The sequence below is a fragment of the Heterodontus francisci genome, chromosome 39 (genome assembly GCF_036365525.1).
Source record: "Heterodontus francisci isolate sHetFra1 chromosome 39, sHetFra1.hap1, whole genome shotgun sequence".
Classification (NCBI taxonomy): Eukaryota; Metazoa; Chordata; class Chondrichthyes; order Heterodontiformes; family Heterodontidae; genus Heterodontus; species Heterodontus francisci.
Genome location: NC_090409.1, coordinates 31989336 through 32017142, shown reverse-complemented (window position 1 = coordinate 32017142; position 27807 = coordinate 31989336). Strand labels below are relative to the sequence as shown.

At 44.4% G+C, this 27807-nt stretch overlaps 1 protein-coding gene across 1 annotated transcript in view; it reads left to right on the top strand.

Annotated features, from left to right (window-relative positions):
• LOC137352707 (uncharacterized) overlaps positions 1–27807 on the top strand; it is a 213985-nt gene that overhangs the window by 132135 nt on the left and 54043 nt on the right. Inside the window, exon 4 of the mRNA XM_068018438.1 lies at positions 11950–12087. Within this exon, the coding sequence (XP_067874539.1) occupies positions 11950–12087 (138 nt within the window). The remainder of the gene's footprint in view (positions 1–11949; positions 12088–27807) is intronic.

Here is a 27807-nt window from a genome sequence, read left to right as displayed (position 1 = left end):
AGCGGTTCAAGAAGGTGGCTCACCACCACCTTCTCAAATGCTAGCTTGCCAGCAATACTCACGTCCCATGACACCAGTTTAAAAAAAATGTGGACACCTCGGGCTGAATTTTGTGCCGATGGTGGGGCTCCCAGTGCCTCGGCCATTTGGAGCCCACACCCCGCCACCCCCCCCGCCCCTCCCCCCCCCGGTGCCATTGTACGGCGCCGGGCCAATGAAAAGCCCAGCGACGGGATCCCCGTCCCCTCACAGATGAGGGTCCCGCCTCCGAGAGCTGACAGGCAATCACAAGGTCTGCGGCTTAGTCATATTGGCAGTGTAACCGGGAGAGATGCAGAGGCCCAGCAGTGGACACCCGGACCTCAGGTAAGCAAGGCAGGTTTGCCAGGGCAAGCAAGGCAGGCAGACCCTGGTGAGAGGTGGGGTGGGTGGGTGTTTAGTACAGGGGTGAGGCGGGTCCAAGGAAGTGGTTTGTTTACTGGCAGCGGCCCTCCGTGGGCCCTGGAGGGCCCTCCCAAGCAGGTAGGTGACCTTGTTTTACTGAGTGACCTCCCCATGTGGCAGAGGGTACCCCCCCCCCTCCCACCTCAGTTTGAGATCCTCATGTCATCCTGCTTGCTTCCAGCTTTCCCAGGGGTGGGATCCCACTCCTCCCCATGGGCCTGGTAGGAAAGCAATTGAGGTGATTAAAAAGGCAATTAAGAGCCTTTTTATTCATCGGATTTTTTTCCCAAAATTAAATTTATTCATAACACTTGTAAAAATACTTTTGACAACACAAAGTGTAATACAAATCAGTTTCTTTCAATTCAGTACACGGAGTGCCTCACTACACTTGCCATTACAGGTTAGAGTTCTAATATACATTTGCATTACATAGCAAAACATTTTCTGGTGCATACAACCCGAGGGATTTTACACAGGTTCCAGCCCCTCGGTTCACTATGGTGGGAGGACCTTACACAGTGGTCTTTCCCCATTGAGCCTTTGCCGCGGCTGCCCCAAGCTTTAGTGCATCCCTCAGCACGTAGTCCTGGACATTGGAATGTGCCAGTCTGCAACACTCGGTGGTGGACAACTCTTTGCGCTGGAAGACCAGCAAGTTTTGGGCAGACCAAAGAGCGTCTTTCACCGAATTGATAGTCCTCCAGCAGCAGTTGATGTTTGTCTCGGTGTGCGTCCCTGGGAACAGCCCGTAGAGCACAGACTCCTGTGTTACCGAGCGGCCTGGGATGAACCTCGACAAAAACCACTGCATCTCTTTCCACACCTGCTTTGCAAAGGCACATTCCAGAAGGAGGTGAGCAACTGTCTCTTCCCCACCGCAGCCCCCTCGAAGGCAGCCTGCGGAGGGGATGAAATTCCAGGCGTGCAGGAAGGATCTGACGGGGAGGGTCCTTCTCACCACCAGCCAAGATACGCCTTGGTGCTTGTTTGAAAGTTCTGGTGATGAGGCATTCTGCTAAATGACTTTGGCGGTCTGCTCGGGGAACCATCCGACAAGATCCACCATCTTCATTTCCTGTAGGGCCTTGAGGACATTCCATTCAGACCACTGCCTGATGGATTGGTGGTCAAAGACGTTTTTCTGAACCGACTATCGAATGTGGAGTCCTTCTTTCTCAATAGTGCACAGGTTCCATGCACAGTGGGAACTCACCATTGAGTGAATGTGAGCTGTTATCAATAGGATAACCAGTGGTGAGCCGCAGTGAAATCTTGTGCTGACAGAAGCCATTCTTTCAGCCTATAAATGGCTGGTTTCATTGGGAAGTGCAACTTTAATCAAGTACCTTGAATTCCATTGAGGGTAATCTTACCTTATTGCCTGTGAGACTGCTCGGTGACACGGGGTCTACATATTTTGTAGTCGCTTGGACCTCTGAGGGGGAGGAGCAGTCTCCTGTAACTCAGCAGTGTCAGCGACAGGGGTAGAAACTTCAACAGCAGCTGCCTTCACCTCAGTCACACCCAGAGTGTGAGAAACAGAGAGGATGGACTCAGGACTGTGCCTTGAAGGAGGGGTGTACCCTCAGCACAGGGGCAATAGGTCAAGGGTCAGCTTCCTCACAGTCTCTGAAGACCAGTGCCTCAAAGGCTCAAGCTTTTGTGGCAGGCAGTCGCAGACACATGTCGGCTCTTAGAAGAAGACCTCCACCCAAGAGGAGCAGGAAGCCGTCCATTGCTGTCAAGGTGACCAAAGGCCTAAATGTCTTGGCTTTGGTGTCCTTCAAGGGCTCTGCTGGTGACATCTGTAAGACCGCCCGATCTGCAGCCCATAACTGCATCAGCCAGCACACCGATGCCTTGTTTGCGATGGCTTCCAACTGTGTTAACTTGGAGATGAATAAGGCTAGATAAACTTAGAGGGCAGTTGGCTTTGTTTCCCTCAGAGAATTTCCACGCATCTTTCATGGGATGTGGGCATTGTGTGGCAAGGCCAGTATTTGTTGCCCATCCCTAATTGCCCTTGAACTGAGTGTCTTGCTGGGCCAATTCTGCGGGCAATTAAAAGTCAACCACATTGCTGTAGGTCTGAAGTCACATGTAGGCCAGACCGGGTAAGAATGGCAGATTTCCTTCCCTAAAGGACATTTGTGAACAGATGGGTTTTTATGACAATCGATGATAGTAATGGTGTCATGAAACTGAGACTAGCTTTCATTTCCAGTTTTTTTATTAATTAAAGTTAAATTCCACCAGCTGCCGTAGTGGGATTTGAACCCATGCCTCCGGGGTATTAGCCTGGGCCTCTGTATTCCATGTTCAGTGACATGTGGATTGCCCATGACATCCCTATGGATGATTCCTCACCCATACACACATTCCCTAACACACACATGCCATAAGAATCGTGCCACATGCACAAGAAGTGCGATGATGAAAAATTATGGTCTAAAACCGAAGAGTTCTAAAACATTGACTTCCTTTTTAAAAAAATTGACCTTTTTAAAAAGTGAACAATCCTGTTAAAGTGGCCTTTTTTCCTCTGCTTGCCTTTTCATGTTTCGTTGAGCTGCTTGCTCTGTTGCTAAAGCAAACCTTTCAAAAGTTTCTCATGAAAAGTGCACCTGTAATTTTAGTCGTGAGGTTTCCTCCCTTTGATCCAGGAATTGTTCTTTAACCAGTTTCACGCGACCTTTCACCTCATGTCCAAAAATGAATTCAGTTTGACAGAAACAGGCGGATTTATTTGGTGATTTTTTTTTAGTAGCAAACAGCAAGAAAGCTATTCCATGATTCCAGTCATGGGGGTAATCACAGTAACATGCCCTGATCATGGGTTTCAGGGTTTGATGGTATCGTTCCAGATCCCTTTGAGACTGTGGGTGATATGCTGAAGATTTCAGCTCTTCAATACCACAGCTGTGTACTACTTCTGAAAATGTTCAAGACATGAAATTAGTTCCTTGATGAGAATGAATTTGTTTGGGCAGGCCATATCGTGTGCAAAATTGGCTCAGCCGCTTGACTATGGTTTTGGCAGTAATTTTCCTTAAGGGTTTGGTTTCCCAGAATTGGCTGACCATATCCATGATGGTTAAAAGGTATTGATAACCTGGGCTGGTTCTGGGTAGGGGTCCCACGCAGTCGATTAGAACTCTACTGAAAGGCTCTTCGAAAGCAGGAATAGGGATCAGTGGAGCAGGTTTGATTGCAGGTTGTGGTTTCCCAGCAATCTGGCAGGTCTTGCAAAAGTTAACCACATCTTTGTAGATTTGTGGCCAGCATAAAGTGTTGCCTTAGCTGGGCCTGGGTCTTTCTGATACCCATTTGTTCATCCATAAAGATTTAATGGGCAAACCACAAAATTTCCCTGTGATGTTTAGGAGAAACTATCATTTGGTGAACTATAGTCCACTCCTCCTCTGTGGGTTGCTGTGGGTTCTCCTCTTCCTCATTAGAATTTCATTTTTTAAATAGTAACACTCAGGCAGTTTCTCTACCTATGCCTCAGACTCGGCTGTCTGTGTTATCTTTTTTAAAATCAGGGTCTGTCTGTTGGATTTCAATGAAGGAGGGTCTGTTGTAGACCTCCCTAAATCTCCAAAAAAAGGTTTCAACCAGCCAGACCTTGGGGGAGTCAGCTGGCTGAATTACTGGCTCAGCTGACTCTGTTGGAGCTTAGCCATGGATTGCATTCCTACACGGGCAGCTGATCCCAGGGACTTCCTGCAATATTTGTTCTGTCTCCTTGACCTCATTTTTATAAATGACTTGGATGAGGAAGTGGAAGGCTGGGTTAGTAAGTTTGCCGATGACACAAAGGTTGCCGGAGTTGTGGATAGTGTGGAAGGCTGTTGTAGGTTGCAACGGGACATTGACAGGATGCAGAGCTGGGCTGAGAAGTGACAGATGGAGTTCAACCTGGAAAAGTGTGAAGTGATTCATTTTGGAAGGTCGAAGTTGAATGCAGAATACAGGCTTAAAGACAGGATTCTTGGTAGTGTGGAGGAACAGAGGGATCTTGGGGTCCACGCCCATAGATCGCTCAAAGTTGCCACCCAAGTTGATAGGGTTGTTAAGAAAGCGTATGGTGTGTTGGCTTTCATTAACAGGGGGATTGAGTTTAAGAGACACGAGGTTATGCTGCAGCTCTATAAAGCCCTGGTTAGACCACACTTGGAATATTGTGTTCAGTTCTGATCGCCTCATTATAGGAAGGATGTGGAAGCTTTAGAGGGGGTGCAGAGGAGATTTACCAGGATGCTGCCTGGACTGGAGGGCATGTCTTACGAAGAAAGGTTGAGGGAGCTAGGGCTTTTCTCATTGGAGCGAAGAAGGATGAGAGGTGACTTGATAGAGGGGTACAAGATGATGAGAGGCATAGATAGAGTGGATAGCCAGAGACTTTTTCCCAGGGTGGAAAGGGCTATCACCAGGGAGCATAATTTTAAGGTGATTGGAGGAAGGTTTAGGGGAGATGTCAGAGGTAGGTTCTTTACACGGAGAGTGGTAGGTGCGTGGAATGCACTGCCAGCGGTGGTAGTAGAAGCAGATACATTAGGGACATTTAAGCGACTCTTGGATAGGTACATGGATGATAGTAGAATGAAGGGTATGTAGGTAGTTTGATCTTAGAGTAGGTTAAAGGGTCGGCACAACATCGTGGGCCGAAGGGCCTGTACTGTGCTGTACTGTTCTATGTTCTGTGTTCTATGTTCATTTGGCTGGTCTTAGACCACAGGAGCTGCTACCACCTCACCTCCAGTCAAATCATTGACTGGAAACAAGTCTATTCCTGGCACACTGTGAGCAATTCCTACTGTAACTGGTCCAGATACAAGAACACACTCCAGGTGGACCCAATACAAGGGCACTGGCATGTATCCTCCTTCAATGCCTCTTACCAGAACCTTTGCCTTGAGTGAGAACTCTGGTGGAAAGGTCATGTCTATGCCTAGCCTGAAGGATTGAGTGGCTTCTGTATCTCGGAGCAGGACAATGGATCTGCCTCTCTCATTAGAAGGGTATGGGGAACATCTTTCTCTTTGAAACAAAATCCTGAAGACCCTCAGGGGTCTTTTCTGTTTATGCCTCATCTAGGGCAGTATTCTTTGAGGGGTCCATTACTGTGGTTAGGGTCACAGGCTTGTCTGCCTTGTTGCCTGCTCCGGCATCCTTTACTAGGCTGGTTATGTGAATGCTGACAAAATTTATGTGTCTCCCTTTTAACTTCCAGCAGTCAGCTTTTACATACCCTGCTTTACTGCAATGGGAACATGTAGGTCTCTTGGAAACATCCCTGCCCTCTGCACTTTCTTTTATTACTAGTGGAAGGCTTCTTACATTCTCACTTTGGGTTCCCTTTTCATTAGAGCCCATCTTTTATCATTATCCCATTTTTTTATCCATCTCAGACTCTGGGGATTATTATGGAAGGATTTTCCCTGAAAAAAAAGGATTGTTGAGTAAGGTCATAATCATCTGCCATCACAGCTGCTTCTCTTACCCTTGTGATTCTTTGTTCTTCAATATGAGCCTTTATGTTAAGGAGAACACTATTTTTAAATGCTTCTAGTAAAATCACTTCCCTCAAATGCTCATATGAGATCAGATCCAGCAATCGAAATCCATGTTTTAATTCTTTCAAATTCAATAAAGGTTTGGGCAGGTCTTTTCCTAGCATTTCAAAACTGTTGCCGATAGGCTTCAGGAACTCACTCATACACATTTAGTATTTCAGTTTTTGTCTTCGAACTCGAAAGACCTTTTTTCTGATAACATGGAATAAGTTTCACATGGTCTACACATCAATTAGTTTTGTAAGAGCAGGGCCAAATATTCTTTCAGCTATTTTAGCCTGTTCGATATTTTCTCAAAGTAAATAAAATAGGACTCGACCTCATCCTCATTTCCTGTTGGGCGCTAACTGTGACTGTCTCAAAACATCAAAGGTTTTTCTGCAAATTGGGCTGAGGTTTCAGTAGCTGGTGGCATTCTCACCTTTTGCTTGTAGTCTTTCTAACTCAAACTTTCACACCACTTCCCTTTTCAACCGTAACTCTCTTACCTCTTTTTTTTTGTTGTTTGAAAGTGACGCCCACCTGAGCAGCTAGTTTTTTCTAATATTCAATACTGAATTGTTTTAACTCATCATGGGATATATCTCTCTGCTCTACAAACTTTTCAGCATTAAATATGGCCATGTCTTTTGTTTCTAGCACTGTAAAGAGGAAAAGCATGTTGGTTCAATTTTCCACAGTTTTAGAGATCAATTTTCCTCTCATTTCCAAATCTCTTGTTTAATCTGATTGTTCAAAAACCTCGGCGTTGAGCCCCCAATTTGTTACGGATAGGTAGAAAGAGGTGTGGGTGGTTCCCACTGTTCACCTCTTACTAACCACAACAATGTTTTATTAAAAATGCTGAGTTAGTTCCTGAGTGTGTTTGAGGGTCAAATAAACAGACAAATGATAGCTTTTTAATCTATGAGAAAACTTATTTATTTTTACACAAATCCCAAAATGATCGCAACCTCACCCATACACGCATTCATACACTCACGCATACACAAGAATGGTGTCACATGTAAAAGAGGTGCAACGATGAAAAATTATGGTCTAAAACGGATGAGTTATAAAAATAAAAGTGACTTTGCCTTTTAACAAATGGATCTTTCTTTTAAAAAGTAAACAATGCTGCAAAAATGGCCACTTGTGTATTCAAACAGGGCCCCCCCCCCCCCGTCAGTTTAGAATAAAGGATTCCTAACTAGGTTGAGAGGTGTCAATTGAACCCATCAAGAGACACTTTTGAATTGAATGGGTTCTCTGAAACAAAGAAGGTGTGGAGTAGCCATTGTCAGTCACTACAGGGAAGGAAATGCTGTCACCCAACAGAGACAAGATGTAACACTTATTTTTACCTTTAAAGCAACCCTAGGAAGAGAAAGAGAGAGATATCCAGAAAGAAGCATCCAAGAAGCTTGTTTACAGCCAGGGGGCTGAGAGGAATCCAACAAGAGGTTAAATGCTCTGCTGTAGAATTCTACATCTTTATGTATACAGCAATCAATCAGAAGTGATCCATTGTCTTCAACTGAACTTTCAACCAAGAGAGACACCTACAAACACCTCAGGCATGCAAACAATGAGAACTTGGCTTCTGAGAGAATTCAACACTTTTACCATGACCCCCGAAACCTACCCCCACTTAAACCCACTTATCCCTTTTCCACCCGATCTGTCTCTTCGTGTGTGTTGCCGAGCAAATACATGAATGGATGCGGTCACGATAATTTCATGGGTTAAGGCTTATTGATCAATAAATAAGTGATTCTCTGTTTTAAAGCTACAAAAATTCTGTTGCTGTCTGTTTATTTGACAAATAAAGCACCAAGGGGTGAACCGCCAATACAAAACACGCTTGTTGTGGTCAGCTGGGAGTGGGAGCCACTGAAGCCCATCACCACGTGGCTGTAACAATAGACAGCGAGAGAGAAAAAGGTAAGTAGTTTAAAGTCCTAGTCAGATAGGTTTTCATGGTTTACAGTGAACCTGTTGAATCGTCTCAGGAGGACAGTCTCTTTTAAAGGTGCAGGCCTGGGTTTTTGTAATCTTGAACTTGTTGTGGTATTGTCGAGTTCTGTTGGTTACAATTCCACAAAAAGCTGGTGGTATGGATTTTATTACCTTCACAGATGAAGAGTCTTAAAGTCACTATGTCAGTTTGAATTGATTTTCCCTTTGGTACAGCGGCTTTTTTCGGGAGCTGATAGTGCGAGCGAGCTAACAGCTGAGAGGTCAGTTTCAGTTTAAAGTTAAAGTTAATTACCTTTTGTTTCGGCGGACCAGGGGACTGCTGGGTAAGTGAGGTTACATATTTGGGCGGTTGCTTTACCCGAAACACTACTCGGGTAGTGTCTCCCACCCACCCTCCTCCTCTAACCAAAAAAAAAGGACTCTGGTGTGTTGATAAGGTAAGCTTTTTATTTAAAAGGTTCTGTCCGTCGGATTGATAAGCTAACAAGTTTTGACTTTTTTTTTTGGTTTTTCAGTAGATTTGTTGGGAATTTAGAATAGAGGGAATGGAGGTTAAGGCAGTTGAATGTTCCTCCTGCAGAATGTGGGAGGTAAGGGTCGCCAAGAGTGTCCCTGCTGACTGCATCTGCGGGAAGTGCACCCAACTCCAGCTCCTTGAGAACTGCGTTAGGGAACTGGAGCTGGATGAACTTCGGATCATTCGGGAGGTGGAGGGGGTTATTGAGAGGAGTTATAGGGAGGTAGTCACACCTTAGGTAAAAGAAGTAGGTAGATGGGTTACCGTCAGGGGAAGGAGAGGGAACCAGCAGGCAGTGCAGGGATCCCCTGTGGCCGTTTCCCTCAACAACAGGTATACCGTTTTGGATACTGTTGTGGGGGACGACTTACCAGGGGTAAGCAATGGGGTACAGGTCTCTGGCACAGAGTCTGTCCCTGTTGCTCAGAAGGGAAAGGGGAAGAGGAGCAGAGCATTAGCCATTGGGGACTCCATAGTTAGGGGAACAGATAGGAGGTTCTGTGGGAACGAGAGAGACTCACGGTTGGTGTGTTGCCTCCCAGGTGCCAGGGTTCGTGATGTCTCGGATCGTGTTTTTGGGATCCTTAAGGGGGAGGGGGAGCAGCCCCAAGTCGTGGTCCACATAGGCACCAACGACATAGGTAGGAAGAGAGATGGGGATTTAAGGCAGAAATTCAGGGAGCTAGGGTGGAAGCTTAGAGCGAGAACAAACAGAGTTGTTATCTCTGGGTTGTTGCCCGTGCCACGTGATAGCGAAGCGAGGAATAGGGAGGGAGAGGAGTTGAACACGTGGCTGCAGGGATGGTGTAGGAGGGAGGGTTTTGGTTTCCTGGATAATTGGGGCTCTTTCTGGGGTAGGTGGGACCTCTACAAACAGGATGGTCTTCACCTGAACCAGAGGGGTACCAATATCCTGGGGGGGAGATTTGTTAGTGCTCTTCGGGGGGGGTTTAAACTAGATCAGCAGGGGAATGGGAACCTAAATTGTAGTTCCAGTGTACAGGATGTTGAGAGTAGTGAGGTCAGGGATAAGGTTACAAGGATGCAAGAGGGCACTGGCAAGCAAGAACTTGGTTTAAAGTGTGTCTACTTCAACGCCAGGAGCATCCGGAAAAAGGTGGGTGAGCTTGCAGCATGGGTTGGTACCTGGGATCTCGATGTTGTGGCCATTTCGGAGACATGGGTAGAGCAGGGGCAGGAATGGATGTTGCAGGTTCCAGGATTTAGATGTTTCAGTAAGAACAGAGAAGAGGGTAAAAGAGGGGGGGTATGGCTTTGTTAATCAAGGAGGGTATTACAGCGGCAGAAAGGACGTTTGAGGACTCGTCTACTGAGGTAGTATGGGCTGAAGTTAGAAACAGGAGAGGACAGGTCACCCTGTTGGGAGTTTTCTATAGACCTCCGAATAGTTCCAGAGATGTAGAGGAAAGGATAGCGAAGATGATTCTCGACAGGAGCGAGAGTAACAGGGTAGTTGTTATGGGGGACTTTAACTTTCCAAATATTGACTGGAAATACTATATTTCGAGTACTTTAGATGGGTCAGTTTTTGTCCAGTGTGTGCAGGAGGGTTTTCTGACACAGTATGTAGACAGGCCAACCAGGGGCGATGCCACATTGGATTTGGTACTGGGTAATGAACCCGGCCAGGTGTTAGATTTAGATGTAGGTGAGCACTTTGGTGACAGTGATCACAATTCGGTTAGGTTTACCTTAGCAATGGGCAGGGACAGGTATATACCGCAGGGCAAGAATTATAGCTGGGGGAAAGGAAATTATGATGCGATTAGGCAAGATTTAGGATGCGTAGGATGGGGAAGGAAACTGCAGGGGATGGGCACAATAGAAATGTGGAGCTTATTCAAGGAGCAGCTACTGCGTGTCCTTGATAAGTATGTACCTGTCAGGCAGGGAGGAAGTTGTCGAGCGAGGGAGCCGTGGTTTACTAAAGAAGTTGAAGAGCTTGTCAAGAGGACAGGTTAATAGGGCTGTTAAGAAGGCATATGGTGTGTTAGCTTTTATTAGTAGAGGGATCGAGTTTCGGAGCCACGAGGTCATGCTGCAGCTGTACAAAACTCTGGTGCGGCCGCACCTGGAGTATTGCGTGCAGTTCTGGTCACCGCATTATAGGAAGGATGTGGAAGCTTTGGAAAGGGTGCAGAGGAGATTTACTGGGATGTTGCCTGGTATGGAGGGAAGGTCTTACGAGGAAAGGCTGAGGGACTTGAGGTTGTTTTCGTTGGAGAGAAGGAGGAGAAGAGGTGACTTAATAGAGACATATAAGATAATCAGAGGGTTAGATAGGGTGGATAGTGAGAGTCTATTTCCTCGGATGGTGATGGCAAACACGAGGGGACATAGCTTTAAGTTGAGGGGTGATAGATATAGGACAGATGTCAGAGGTAGTTTCTTTACACAGAGAGTAGTAGGGGCGTGGAACGCCCTGCCTGCAACAGTAGTGGACTCGCCAACTTTAAGGGCATTTAAGTGGTCATTGGATAGACATATGGATGAAAATGGAATAGTGTAGGTCAGATGGTTTCACAGGTCAGCGCAACATCGAGGGCCGAAGGGCCTGTACTGCGCTGTAATGTTCTATGTTCTATGTCTCTGATGTAGTGGTTATTGAGGTATTGTTCAGCAGGAATCTTCTTGCTTTGCTGGATCTCTTTCACAGCCTCTGTATGGACTGCTTTCTGGTGATGTTCGCTTGATCGCCCCTCTCTCTCCAGAGAGCTACCTTTTTGAGTAAAAATCCATCACCTTAGGGTTTCTGTTCGGAGACACATGGCCCTCTCTCCTGTTGTGATTGCACAATTTACCAGGATATGATAACCATGGCTATCGTTTGATGTCTGAATGTGGACGGTTGTGGTAAAATGATACTATTTCACACCCATTCATCTTGTTTAGGGCTGTAAGTCATTGATGTTTTGTTCATTCATTCATGTCAATTAAGAGTCATTAATTTGCAATGGTGCTCCTTTCAGTTTCAAAGGGGTTCTCCCCAGAACTATTTCAAATTAGGTTAACAAGTTCCATCTTTGCAGACAGGTTTGTTGATCTTCAGTACAGGAGGGGTCACGTGACTGCTACTCCATTTTGACTGTGGTACAAGTTTCTGTGTTCTTCTGGCTTTGTTTAACAGCTGATTTTTAATTCATAATTCTTCCATTTCATTGTTTCTGAAACTTCTTCCATGCATGACAATGGATAAAGAAATACATGGATGGATCTATAAATAAATACATAGATGGCTGCACATATATATTAATGCATTGATGAGTGGAAGCTGAAACAAATAACTTGCAAATTAATGGTGACATAATTCGATGAATTGTTAAATAAATAAATAAACAAATGGATGGAATGATGATTTACTAATTGTATAAAGTGTAGAATGTGCCTACAATATTAGAAGATGAAACATATTCTTTCTGTACTCAGGTGGATTGGAGCAGATTGCAATTGCCAAAGCCTGCGGAAATTGCCCTGATGCTGAATCCTTCAACGCTGGTTTTATGAAGAGCAGCACGAAATGCAGTTCTTGCAATTCCAGTTTATGTAATAATCAGCCTTTTGAAGGTAAGATGGCACACACAGTCCACCAACTGAAGGTCTTGAGTGTATCACGGCAATGCCCTTTACGATATAGTCCTGCACCTCTCAATCCTCCTGGAATATCATACCAGTTTCATTCTCTCTCCTCAAAACATACTGGCTGCAAAATTCGAGGCTGTAGCACCGAGAGTTTCAGCAACACAGGGGCTGTTTTGGTACCAAAATGATTTCCGTGCTGTGCGGGGAAACTTCGTGTATGGCTCACAGCAGACACCATTTTGGTGAGGGTGTTGACATGGGCGTTGGGAATGTGCCCCAGTAGTATGCAGAGGAGGCTGGTCATGACAGTAGAGAGCGTATAAGGGCTGATTTGAACCATTACCTCCATTTCCGACCTCACCACTGCAGCTCATGCTGCCTCTTAAAGACAGCACAGCCGGACATGTGTTCAGCAGCAGGAAGGGAGCCCCCACTGCCACTATTTAAAGGGATCATTGACTTTGCACAGTTCGGTGGCTTGATTTCTACTCGCGCTGACTGTGATCGTAGATGTGGTTGGTAGTCTCCAGAGATTTTTTTTTAAAGTTCCTAAAGTCTCCAGCAAGTGCTGGAAAACATGCTGAAGGACATGGTCCTGTCATCCTGGCTTCTGCACAAACCACTTGCTCCCAGGAAAATGTTGTTACCATTCCCCCTGGCAATACAGACACGATCCCAGTTATAAGTGCTGTCAGTACCATTCCCCTTGGCAATACAAATACTATCCCAGTTATGAATGCTGTCAGTACCATTCCCCTTGGCAATACAAATACTATCCCAGTTATGAGTGCTGTCATTACCATTCCCCTTGGCAATATAAATACTATCCCAGTTATGAGTGCTGTCAGTACCATTCCCCTTGGCAATACAAATACTATCCCAGTTATGAGTGCTGTCAGTACCATTCCCCTTGGCAATATAAATACTATCCAGTTATGAGTGCTGACAGTACCATTCCCCTTGGCAATACAAATACTATCCCAGTTATGAGTGCTGTCAGTACCATTCCCCTTGGCTTTACAAACACTGTCCCAGTTATGAGTGCTGTCAGTACCATTCCCCTTGGCAATACAAATACCATCCCAGTTATGAGTGCTGTCAGTACCATTCCCCTTGGCAATACAAATACTATCCCAGTTATGAGTGCTGTCAGAACCATTCCCCTTGGCAATACAAATACTATCCCAGTTATGAGTGCTGTCAGTACCATTCCCCTTGGCAATACAAATACCATCCCAGTTATGAGTGCTGTCAGTACCATTCCCCTTGGCAATACAAATACTATCCCAGTTATGAGTGCTGTCAGTACCATTCCCCTTGGCAATACAAATACCATCCCAGTTATGAGTGCTGTCAGAACCATTCCCCTTGGCAATACAAATACCATCCCAGTTATGAGTGCTGTCAGTACCATTCCCCTTGGCAATACAAATACTATCCCAGTTATGAATGCTGTCAGTACCATTCCCCTTGGCAATACAAATACTATCCCAGTTATGAGTGCTGTCAGTAGTATTCCCCTTGGCAATACAAATACTATCCCAGTTATGAATGCTGTCAGTACCATTCCCCTTGGTTTTATAAATACTATCCCAGTTATGAGTGCTGTCAGTACCATTCCCCTTGGCAATTCAAATACTATCCCAGTTATGAGTGCTGTCAGTACCATTCCCCTTGGCAATACAAATACTATCCCAGTTATGAGTGCTGTCAGTACCATTCCCCTTGGCAATTCAAATACTATCCCAGTTATGAGTGCTGTCAGTACCATTCCCCTTGGCAATACAAATACTATCCCAGTTATGAGTGCTGTCAGTACCATTCCCCTTGGCAATACAAATACTATCCCAGTTATGAGTGCTGTCAGTACCATTCCCCTTGGCAATTCAAATACCATCCCAGTTATGAGTGCTGTCAGTACCATTCCCCTTGGCAATACAAATACTATCCCAGTTATGAGTGCTGTCAGTACCATTCCCCTTGGCAATACAAATACTATCCCAGTTATGAGTGCTGTCATTACCAAACCCCTTGGCTTTACAAACACTGTCCCAGTTATGAGTGCTGTCAGTACCATTCCCCTTGGCAATACAAATACTATCCCAGTTATGAGTGCTGTCAGTACCATTCCCCTTGGCAATTCAAATACTATCCCAGTTATGAGTGCTGTCAGTACCATTCCCCTTGGCAATACAAATACTATCCCAGTTATGAGTGCTGTCAGTACCATTCCCCTTGGCAATACAAATACTATCCCAGTTATGAGTGCTGTCAGTACTATTCCCCTTGGCATTTCAAATACTATCCCAGTTATGAGTGCTGTCAGTACCATTCCCCTTGGCAATACAAATACTATCCCAGTTATGAGTGCTGTCAGTACCATTCCCCTTGGCAATACAAATACTATCCCAGTTATGAGTGCTGTCAGTACTATTCCCCTTGGCATTTCAAATACTATCCCAGTTATGAGTGCTGTCAGTACCATTCCCCTTGGCAATACAAATACTATCCCAGTTATGAGTGCTGTCAGTAGTATTCCCCTTGGCAATACAAATACTATTCCAGTTATGAGTGCTGTCAGTACCATTCCCCTTGGCAATACAAATACTATCCCAGTTATGAGTGCTGTCAGTACCATTCCCCTTGGCAATACAAATACTATCCCAGTTATGAGTGCTGTCAGTACTATTCCCCTTGGCATTTCAAATACTATCCCAGTTATGAGTGCTGTCAGTACCATTCCCCTTGGCAATACAAATACTATCCCAGTTATGAGTGCTGTCAGTAGTATTCCCCTTGGCAATACAAATACTATTCCAGTTATGAGTGCTGTCAGTACCAAACCCCTTGGCTTTACAAACACTGTCCCAGTTATGAGTGCTGTCAGTACCATTCCCCTTGACAATTCAAATACTATCCCAGTTATGAGTGCTGTCATTACCATTCCCCTTGGCAATTCAAATACTATCCCAGTTATGAGTGCTGTCATTACCATTCCCCTTGGCAATTCAAATACTATCCCAGTTATGAGTGCTGTCAGTCACATTCCCCTTGGCAATACAAATACTATCCCAGTTATGAGTGCTGTCAGTACCATTCCCCTTGGCAATACAAATACTATCCCAGTTATGAGTGCTGTCAGTCACATTCCCCTTGGCAATACAAATACCATCCCAGTTATGAGTGCTGTCAGTATCTTTCCCCTTGGCTTTACAAATACTATCCCAGTTATGAGTGCTGTCAGTACCATTCCCCTTGTCAATACAAATACTATCCCAGTTATGAGTGCTGTCAGTACCATTCCCCTTGGCAATACAAATACCATCCCAGTTATGAGTGCTGTCAGTACTATTCCCCTTGGCAATACAAATACTATCCCAGTTATGAGTGCTGTCAGTACCATTCCCCTTGGCAATACAAATACCATCCCAGTTATGAGTGCTGTCAGTACCATTCCCCTTGGCAAAACAAATACTATCCCAGTTATGAGTGCTGTCAGTCACATTCCCCTTGCAATACAAATACCATCCCAGTTATGAGTGCTGTCAGTACCATTCCCCTTGGCAATTCAAATACTATCCCAGTTATGAGTGGTGTCAGTACTATTCCCCTTGGCTTCCAAACACTGTCCCAGTTATGAGTGCTGTCAGTACCATTCCCCTTGGCTTTACAAACACTGTCCCAGTTATGAGTGCTGTCAGTACCATTCCCCTTGCAATACAAATACCATCCCAGTTATGAGTGCTGTCAGTACCATTCCCCTTGGCAATTCAAATACTATCCCAGTTATGAGTGCTGTCAGTACCATTCCCCTTGGCAATTCAAATACTATCCCAGTTATGAGTGCTGTCAGTACCATTCCCCTTGGCAATTCAAATACTATCCCAGTTATGAGTGCTGTCAGTACCATTCCCCTTGGCTTTATAAACACTGTCCCAGTTATGAGTGCTGTCAGTACCATTCCCCTTGGCAATTCAAATACTATCCCAGTTATGAGTGGTGTCAGTACTATTCCCCTTGGCTTCCAAACACTGTCCCAGTTATGAGTGCTGTCAGTACCATTCCCCTTGCAATACAAATACCATCCCAGTTATGAGTGCTGTCAGTACCATTCCCCTTGGCAATTCAAATACTATCCCAGTTATGAGTGCTGTCAGTACCATTCCCCTTGGCTTTATAAACACTGTCCCAGTTATGAGTGCTGTCAGTACCATTCCCCTTGGCAATACAAATACCATCCCAGTTATGAGTGCTGTCAGTACCATTCCCCTTGGCAATTCAAATACTATCGCAGTTATGAGTGCTGTCAGTACCATTCCACTTGGCAATTCAAATACTATCCCAGTTATGAGTGCTGTCAGTACCATTCCCCTTGCAATACAAATACCATCCCAGTTATGAGTGCTGTCAGTACCATTCCCCTTGGCAATTCAAATACTATCCCAGTTATGAGTGCTGTCAGTACCATTCCCCTTGGCTTTATAAACACTGTCCCAGTTATGAGTGCTGTCATTACCATTCCCCTTGCAATACAAATACCATCCCAGTTATGAGTGCTGTCAGTACCATTCCCCTTGGCTTTATAAACACTGTCCCAGTTATGAGTGCTGTCAGTACCATTCCCCTTGGCAATTCAAATACTATCCCAGTTATGAGTGCTGTCAGTACCATTCCCCTTGGCTTTATAAACACTGTCCCAGTTATGAGTGCTGTCAGTACCATTCCCCTTGGCAATTCAAATACTATCCCAGTTATGAGTGCTGTCAGTACCATTCCCCTTGGCTTTATAAACACTGTCCCAGTTATGAGTGCTGTCAGTACCATTCCCCTTGGCAATACAAATACTATCCCAGTTATGAGTGCTGTCAGTACCATTCCCCTTGGCTTTATAAACACTGTCCCAGTTATGAGTGCTGTCAGTACCATTCCCCTTGGCAATACAAATACTATCCCAGTTATGAGTGCTGTCAGTACCATTCCCCTTGGCAATACAAATACAATCGCAGTTATGAGTGCTGTCATTACCATTCCCCTTGGCAATTCAAATACTATCCCAGTTATGAGTGCTGTCAGTACCATTCCCCTTGGCTTTATAAACACTGTCCCAGTTATGAGTGCTGTCAGTACCATTCCCCTTGGCAATACAAATACTATCCCAGTTATGATTGCTGTCAGTACCATTCCCCTTGGCAATACAAATACAATCGCAGTTATGAGTGCTGTCAGTACCATTCCCCTTGGCTTTACAAACACTGTCCCAGTTATGAGTGCTGTCAGTACCATTCCCCTTGGCAATACAAATACTATCCCAGTTATGAGTGCTGTCAGTACCATTCCCCTTGGCAATACAAATACCATCCCAGTTATGAGTGCTGTCAGTACCATTCCCCTTGGCAATACAAATACTATCCCAGTTATGAGTGCTGTCAGTACCATTCCCCTTGGCAATACAAATACCATCCCAGTTATGAGTGCTGTCAGTACCATTCCCCTTGGCAATACAAATACTATCCCAGTTATGAGTGCTGTCAGTACCATTCCCCTTGGCTTTACAAACACTGTCCCAGTTATGAGTGCTGTCAGTACCATTCCCCTTGGCAATACAAATACTATCCCAGTTATGAGTGCTGTCAGAACCATTCCCCTTGGCAATACAAATACTATCCCAATTATGAGTGCTCTCAGTACCATTCCCCTTGGCAATACAAATACTATCCCAGTTATGAGTGCTGTCAGAACCATTCCCCTTGGCAATACAAATACTATCCCAGTTATGAGTGCTCTCAGTACCATTCCCCTTGGCAATATAAATACTATCCCAGTTATGAATGCTGTCAGTACCATTCCCCTTGGCTTTACAAACACTGTCCCAGTTATGAGTGCTGTCAGTACCATTCCCCTTGGCAATACAAATACTATCCCAGTTATGAGTGCTGTCAGAACCATTCCCCTTGGCAATACAAATACTATCCCAGTTATGAGTGCTGTCAGTACCATTCCCCTTGGCAATTCAAATACTATCCCAGTTATGAGTGCTGTCAGTACCATTCCCCTTGGCAATACAAATACTATCCCAGTTATGAATGCTGTCAGTACCATTCCCCTTGGTTTTATAAATACTATCCCAGTTATGAGTGCTGTCAGTACTATTCCCCTTGGCAATACAAATACTATCCTAGTTATGAGTGCTGTCAGTACCATTCCCCTTGGCAATACAAATACTATCCCAGTTATGAGTGCTGTCAGTACTATTCCCCTTGGCAATTCAAATACTATCCCAGTTATGAGTGCTGTCAGTACCATTCCCCTTGGCAATACAAATACTATCCTAGTTATGAGTGCTGTCAGTACCATTCCCCTTGGCAATACAAATACTATCCCAGTTATGAGTGTTGTCAGTACTATTCCCCTTGGCAATTCAAATACTATCCCAGTTATGAGTGCTGTCAGTACCATTCCCCTTGGCAATACAAATACTATCCCAGTTACGAGTGCTGTCATTACCAAACCCCTTGGCTTTACAAACACTGTCCCAGTTATGTGTGCTGTCAGTACCATTCCCCTTGGCAATACAAATACTATCCCAGATATGAGTGCTGTCATTACCATTCCCCTTGGCAATACACATACTATCCCAGTTATGAGTGCTGTCAGTACCATTCCCCTTGGCTTTACAAATACTATCCCAGTTATGAGTGCTGTCAGTACCATTCCCGTTGGCAATACAAATACTATCCCAGTTATGAGTGCTGTCAGTACCATTCCCCTTGGCAATACAAATACCATCCCAGTTATGAGTGCTGTCAGTACCATTCCCGTTGGCAATACAAATACTATCCCAGTTATGAGTGCTGTCAGTACCATTCCCCTTGGCAATACAAATACCATCCCAGTTATGAGTGCTGTCAGTACCATTCCCCTTGGCAATACAAATACTATCCCAGTTATGAGTGCTGTCAGTACCATTCCCCTTGGCAATACAAATACTATCCCAGTTATGAGTGCTGTCAGTACCATTCCCCTTGGCAATACAAATACTATCCCAGTTATGAGTGCTGTCAGTACTATTCCCCTTGGCAATTCAAATACTATCCCAGTTATGAGTGCTGTCAGTACTATTCCCCTTGGCAATTCAAATACTATCCCAGTTATGAGTGCTGTCAGTACTATTCCCCTTGGCAATACAAATACTATCCCAGTTATGAGTGCTGTCAGTACCATTCCCCTTGGCAATACAAATAATATCCTAGTTATGAGTGCTGTCAGTACCATTCCCCTTGGCAATACAAATACTATCCCAGTTATGAGTGCTGTCAGTACTATTCCCCTTGGCAATACAAATACCATCCCAGTTATGAGTGCTGTCATTACCATTCCCCTTGGCAATACACATACTATCCCAGTTATGAGTGCTGTCAGTACCATTCCCCTTGGCTTTACAAACACTGTCCCAGTTATGTGTGCTGTCAGTACCATTCCCCTTGGCAATACAAATACTATCCCAGATATGAGTGCTGTCATTACCATTCCCCTTGGCAATACACATACTATCCCAGTTATGAGTGCTGTCAGTACCATTCCCCTTGGCTTTACAAATACTATCCCAGTTATGAGTGCTGTCAGTACCATTCCCGTTGGCAATACAAATACTATCCCAGTTATGAGTGCTGTCAGTACCATTCCCCTTGGCAATACAAATACCATCCCAGTTATGAGTGCTGTCAGTACCATTCCCGTTGGCAATACAAATACTATCCCAGTTATGAGTGCTGTCAGTACCATTTCCCTTGGCAATACAAATACTATCCCAGTTATGAGTGCTGTCAGTACCATTCCCCTTGGCAATACAAATACCATCCCAGTTATGAGTGCTGTCAGTACCATTCCCCTTGGCAATACAAATACCATCCCAGTTATGAGTGCTGTCAGTACCATTCCCCTTGGCTTTCCAAACACTGTCCCAGTTATGAGTGCTGTCAGTACCATTCCCCTTGGCAATACAAATACCATCCCAGTTATGAGTGCTGTCAGTACCATTCCCCTTGGCAATACAAATGCTATCCCAGTTATGAGTGCTGTCAGTACCATTCCCCTTGGCAATACAAATACCATCCCAGTTATGAGTGCTGTCAGTACCATTTCCCTTGGCAATACAAATACTATCCCAGTTATGAGTGCTGTCAGTACCATTCCCCTTGGCAATACAAATACCATCCCAGTTATGAGTGCTGTCAGTACCATTCCCCTTGGCAATACAAATACCATCCCAGTTATGAGTGCTGTCAGTACCATTCCCCTTGGCTTTCCAAACACTGTCCCAGTTATGAGTGCTGTCAGTACCATTCCCCTTGGCAATACAAATACCATCCCAGTTATGAGTGCTGTCAGTACCATTCCCCTTGGCAATACAAATACTATCCCAGTTATGAGTGCTGTCAGTACCATTCCCCTTGGCAATACAAATACTATCCCAGTTATGAGTGCTGTCAGTACCATTCCCCTTGGTTTTATAAATACTATCCCAGTTATGAGTGCTGTCAGTACCATTCCCCTTGGCAATACAAATACCATCCCAGTTATGAGTGCTGTCAGTACCATTCCCCTTGGTTTTATAAATACTATCCCAGTTATGAGTGCTGTCAGTACCATTCCCCTTGGCAATACAAATACCATCCCAGTTATGAGTGCTGTCAGTACCATTCCCCTTGGTTTTATAAATACTATCCCAGTTATGAGTGCTGTCAGTACCATTCCCCTTGGCAATACAAATACTATCCCAGTTATGAGTGCTGTCATTACTATTCCCCTTGGCAATTCAAATACTATCCCAGTTATGAGTGCTGTCAGTACCATTCCCCTTGGCAATACAAATACTATCCCAGTTATGAGCGCTGTCAGTAGTATTCCCCTTGGCAATACAAATACCATCCCAGTTATGAGTGCTGTCAGTACCATTCCCCTTGGCTTTACAAATACTATCCCAGTTATGAGTGCTGTCAGTACCATTCCCCTTGGCTTTACAAATACTATCCCAGTTATGAGTACTGTCAGTACCATTCCCCTTGGCAATACAAATACCATCCCAGTTATGAGTGCTGTCAGTACCATTCCCCTTGGCTTTCCAAACACTGTCCCAGTTATGAGTGCTGTCAGTACCATTCCCCTTGGCAATACAAATACTATCCCAGTTATGAGTGCTGTCATTACTATTCCCCTTGGCAATTCAAATACTATCCCAGTTATGAGTGCTGTCAGTACCATTCCCCTTGGCAATACAAATACTATCCCAGTTATGAGCGCTGTCAGTAGTATTCCCCTTGGCAAATACATCAGTATGAACTGCAATCCCAGTTATGAGTGCTGTCAGTACCATACTTTCCCAGTTATGAGTGCGTCGTACATCCCTTGGCTTTACAAATACTATCCCAGTTATGAGTACTGTCAGTACCATTCCCCTTGGCAATACAAATACCATCCCAGTTATGAGTGCTGTCAGTACCATTCCCCTTGGCTTTACAAACACTGTCCCAGTTATGAGTGCTGTCAGTACCCATTCCCCTTGGCAATACAAATCCTCCAGTTATGAGTGCTGTCAGTACCATTCCCTTGATAATGCATCAGTAAGTCTGAATACCAATCCAACATGGTTATGAGTGCTGTCAGTACCATTCCTTGCTTTCCAAACACTGTCCCAGTATGGGCTGCAGTACCATTCCTTGGCAATACAATACTATCCAGTTATGAGCTCTTACCAACCCCTTGCAATAATCCCAGTTATGAGTGCTGTCAGTACAATTCCCTTGGCTTTCCAAACACTGTCCCAGTTATGAGTGCTGTCAGTACCATTCCCCTTGGCAATACAAATACCATCCCAGTTATGAGTGCTGTCAGTACCATTCCCCTTGGCAATACAAATACTATCCCAGTTATGAGTGCTGTCAGTACCATTCCCCTTGGCTATCCAAATATTATCCCAGTTATGAGTGCTGTCAGTACCATTCCCCTTGGCAATACAAATACTATCCCAGTTATGAGTGCTGTCAGTACCATTCCCCTTGGTTTTATAAATACTATCCCAGTTATGAGTGCTGTCAGTACCATTCCCCTTGGCAATACAAATACTATCCCAGTTATGAGTGCTGTCAGTACTATTCCCCTTGGCAATTCAAATACTATCCCAGTTATGAGTGCTGTCAGTACCATTCCCCTTGGCAATACAAATACTATCCCAGTTATGAGTGCTGTCAGTACCATTCCCCTTGGCAATACAAATACCATCCCAGTTATGAGTGCTGTCAGTACCATTCCCCTTGGCAATACAAATACTATCCCAGTTATGAGTGCTGTCAGTACCATTCCCCTTGGCAATACAAATACCATCCCAGTTATGAGTGCTGTCAGTACCATTCCCCTTGGCAATACAAATACTATCCCAGTTATGAGTGCTGTCAGTACCATTCCCCTTGGTTTTATAAATACTATCCCAGTTATGAGTGCTGTCAGTACCATTCCCCTTGGCAATACAAATACTATCCCAGTTATGAGTGCTGTCAGTACCATTCCCCTTGGCAATACAAATACTATCCCAGTTATGAGCGCTGTCAGTAGTATTCCCCTTGGCAATACAAATACTATCCCAGTTATGAGTGCTGTCATTACCAAACCCCTTGGCTTTGCAAACACTGTCCCAGTTATGAGTGCTATCAGTACCATTCCCCTTGGCAATACAAATACTATCCCAGTTATGAGTGCTGTCATTACCATTCCCCTTGGCAATACAAATACTATCCCAGTTATGAGTGCTGTCATTACCATTCCCCTTGGCAATTCAAATTCTATCCCAGTTATGAGTGCTGTCAGTACCATTCTCCTTGGCAATACAAATACTATCCCAGTTATGAGTGCTGTCAGTACCATTCCCCTTGGCAATACAAATACTATCCCAGTTATGAGTGCTGTCATTACCATTCCCCTTGGCAATACAAATTCTATCCCAGTTATGAGTGCTGTCATTACCATTCCCCTTGGCTTTACAAACACTGTCCCAGTTATGAGTGCTGTCAGTACCATTCCCCTTGGCAAAACAAATACTATCCCAGTTATGAGTGCTGTCAGTACCATTCCCCTTGGCAATTCAAATACTATCCCAGTTATGAGTGCTGTCAGTACCATTCCCCTTGGCAATACAAATACTATCCCAGTTATGAGTGCTGTCAGTACTATTCCCCTTGGCATTTCAAATACTATCCCAGTTATGAGTGCTGTCAGTACCATTCCCCTTGGCAATACAAATACTATCCCAGTTATGAGTGCTGTCAGTACTATTCCCCTTGGCATTTCAAATACTATCCCAGTTATGAGTGCTGTCAGTACCATTCCCCTTGGCAATTCAAATTCTATCCCAGTTATGAGTGCTGTCAGTACCATTCTCCTTGGCAATACAAATACTATCCCAGTTATGAGTGCTGTCAGTACCATTCCCCTTGGCAATACAAATACCATCCCAGTTATGAGTGCTGTCAGTACCATTCCCGTTGGCAATACAAATACTATCCCAGTTATGAGTGCTGTCAGTACCATTCCCCTTGGCAATACAAATACCATCCCAGTTATGAGTGCTGTCAGTACCATTCCCCTTGGCAATACAAATACTATCCCAGTTATGAGTGCTGTCAGTACCATTCCCCTTGGCAATACAAATACTATCCCAGGTATGACTGCTGTCAGTACCATTCCCCTTGGCTATTCAAATACTATCCCAGTTATGAGTGCTGTCAGTACCATTCCCCTTGGCAATACAAATACTATCCCAGTTATGAGTGCTGTCAGTACCATTCCCCTTGGCAATACAAATACTATCCCAGTTATGAGTGCTGTCAGTACCATTCCCCTTGGCAATACAAATACTATCCCAGTTATGAGTGCTGTCAGTACCATTCCCCTTGGCAATACAAATACTATCCCAGATATGAGTGCTGTCAGTACCATTCCCCTTGGCAATACAAATACTATCCCAGTTATGAGTGCTGTCAGTACCATTTCCCTTGGCAATACAAATACCATCCCAGTTATGAGTGCTGTCAGTACCATTTCCCTTGGCAATACAAATACTATCCCAGTTATGAGTGCTGTCAGTACCATTCCCCTTGGCAATACAAATACCATCCCAGTTATGAGTGCTGTCAGTACCATTTCCCTTGGCAATACAAATACTATCCCAGTTATGAGTGCTGTCAGTACCATTCCCCTTGGCAATACAAATACCATCCCAGTTATGAGTGCTGTCAGTACCATTCCCCTTGGCAATACAAATACTATCCCAGTTATGAGTGCTGTCAGTACCATTCCCCTTGGCAATACAAATACTATCCCAGTTATGAGTGCTGTCAGTACCATTCCCCTTGGCAATACAAATACTATCCCAGTTATGAGTGCTGTCAGTACCATTCCCCTTGGCAATACAAATACTATCCCAGATATGAGTGCTGTCAGTACCATTCCCCTTGGCAATACAAATACTATCCCAGTTATGAGTGCTGTCAGTACCATTTCCCTTGGCAATACAAATACTATCCCAGTTATGAGTGCTGTCAGTACCATTCCCCTTGGCAATACAAATACCATCCCAGTTATGAGTGCTGTCAGTACCATTCCCCTTGGCAATACAAATACTATCCCAGTTATGAGTGCTGTCAGTACCATTCCCCTTGGCTTTACAAACACTGTCCCAGTTATGAGTGCTGTCAGTACCATTCCCCTTGGCAATACAAATACTATCCCAGTTATGAGTGCTGTCAGTACCATTCCCCTTGGCAATTCAAATACTATCCCAGTTATGAGTGCTGTCAGTACCATTCCCCTTGGCAATACAAATACTATCCCAGTTATGAGTGCTGTCAGTACTATTCCCCTTGGCATTTCAAATACTGTCCCAGTTATGAGTGCTGTCAGTACCATTCCCCTTGGCAATACAAATACTATCCCAGTTATGAGTGCTGTCATTACCATTCCCCTTGGCAATACAAATACTATCCCAGTTATGAGTGCTGTCATTACCATTCCCCTTGGCAATACAAATACTATCCCAGTTATGAGTGCTGTCAGTACCATTCCCCTTGGCTTTACAAATACTATCCCAGTTATGAGTGCTGTCAGTACCATTCCCCTTGTCAATACAAATACTATCCCAGTTATGAGTGCTGTCAGTACCATTCCCCTTGGCAATACAAATACCATCCCAGTTATGAGTGCTGTCAGTACCATTCCCCTTGGCAATACAAATGCTATCCCAGTTATGAGTGCTGTCAGTACCATTCCCCTTGGCAATACAAATACCATCCCAGTTATGAGTGCTGTCAGTACCATTTCCCTTGGCAATACAAATACTATCCCAGTTATGAGTGCTGTCAGTACCATTCCCCTTGGCAATACAAATACCATCCCAGTTATGAGTGCTGTCAGTACCATTTCCCTTGGCAATACAAATACTATCCCAGTTATGAGTGCTGTCAGTACCATTCCCCTTGGCAATACAAATACCATCCCAGTTATGAGTGCTGTCAGTACCATTCCCCTTGGCAATACAAATACCATCCCAGTTATGAGTGCTGTCAGTACCATTCCCCTTGGCTTTCCAAACACTGTCCCAGTTATGAGTGCTGTCAGTACCATTCCCCTTGGCAATACAAATACCATCCCAGTTATGAGTGCTGTCAGTACCATTCCCCTTGGCAATACAAATACTATCCCAGTTATGAGTGCTGTCAGTACCAGTCCCCTTGGCAATACAAATACCATCCCAGTTATGAGTGCTGTCAGTACCATTCCCCTTGGTTTTATAAATACTATCCCAGTTATGAGTGCTGTCAGTACCATTCCCCTTGGCAATACAAATACTATCCCAGTTATGAGTGCTGTCATTACTATTCCCCTTGGCAATTCAAATACTATCCCAGTTATGAGTGCTGTCAGTACCATTCCCCTTGGCAATACAAATACTATCCCAGTTATGAGCGCTGTCAGTAGTATTCCCCTTGGCAATACAAATACCATCCCAGTTATGAGTGCTGTCAGTACCATTCCCCTTGGCTTTACAAATACTATCCCAGTTATGAGTGCTGTCAGTACCATTCCCCTTGGCTTTACAAATACTATCCCAGTTATGAGTACTGTCAGTACCATTCCCCTTGGCAATACAAATACCATCCCAGTTATGAGTGCTGTCAGTACCATTCCCCTTGGCTTTCCAAACACTGTCCCAGTTATGAGTGCTGTCAGTACCATTCCCCTTGGCAATACAAATACCATCCCAGTTATGAGTGCTGTCAGTACCATTCCCCTTGGCAATACAAATACTATCCCAGTTATGAGTGCTGTCAGTACCATTCCCCTTGGCAATACAAATACCATCCCAGTTATGAGTGCTGTCAGTACCATTCCCCTTGGCTTTCCAAACACTGTCCCAGTTATGAGTGCTGTCAGTACCATTCCCCTTGGCAATACAAATACTATCCCAGTTATGAGTGCTGTCAGTACCATTCCCCTTGGCAATACAAATACTATCCCAGTTATGAGTGCTGTCAGTACAATTCCCCTTGGCAATACAAATACTATCCCAGTTATGAGTGCTGTCAGTACCATTCCCCTTGGCAATACAAATACTATCCCAGTTATGAGTGCTGTCAGTACCATTCCCCTTGGTTTTATAAAGACTATCCCAGTTATGAGTGCTGTCAGTACCATTCCCCTTGGCAATACAAATACTATCCCAGTTATGAGTGCTGTCAGTACCATTCCCCTTGGCAATACAAATACTATCCCAGTTATGAGTGCTGTCAGTACCATTCCCCTTGGTTTTATAAAGACTATCCCAGTTATGAGTGCTGTCAGTACCATTCCCCTTGGCAATACAAATACTATCCCAGTTATGAGTGCTGTCAGTACTATTCCCCTTGGCAATTCAAATACTATCCCAGTTATGAGTGCTGTCAGTACCATTCCCCTTGGCAATACAAATACTATCCCAGTTATGAGTGCTGTCAGTACTATTCCCCTTGGCAATTCAAATACTATCCCAGTTATGAGTGCTGTCAGTACCATTCCCCTTGGCAATACAAATACTATCCCAGTTATGAGTGCTGTCAGTAGTATTCCCCTTGGCAATACAAATACTATCCCAGTTATGAGTGCTGTCATTACCAAACCCCTTGGCTTTGCAAACACTGTCCCAGTTATGAGTGCTATCAGTACCATTCCCCTTGGCAATACAAATACTATCCCAGTTATGAGTGCTGTCATTACCATTCCCCTTGGCAATACAAATACTATCCCAGTTATGAGTGCTGTCATTACCATTCCCCTTGGCAATTCAAATTCTATCCCAGTTATGAGTGCTGTCAGTACCATTCTCCTTGGCAATACAAATACTATCCCAGTTATGAGTGCTGTCAGTACCATTCCCCTTGGCAATACAAATACTATCCCAGTTATGAGTGCTGTCATTGCCATTCCCCTTGGCAATACAAATTCTATCCCAGTTATGAGTGCTGTCAGTACCATTCCCCTTGGCTTTACAAACACTGTCCCAGTTATGAGTGCTGTCAGTACCATTCCCCTTGGCAAAACAAATACTATCCCAGTTATGAGTGCTGTCAGTACCATTCCCCTTGGCAATTCAAATACTATCCCAGTTATGAGTGCTGTCAG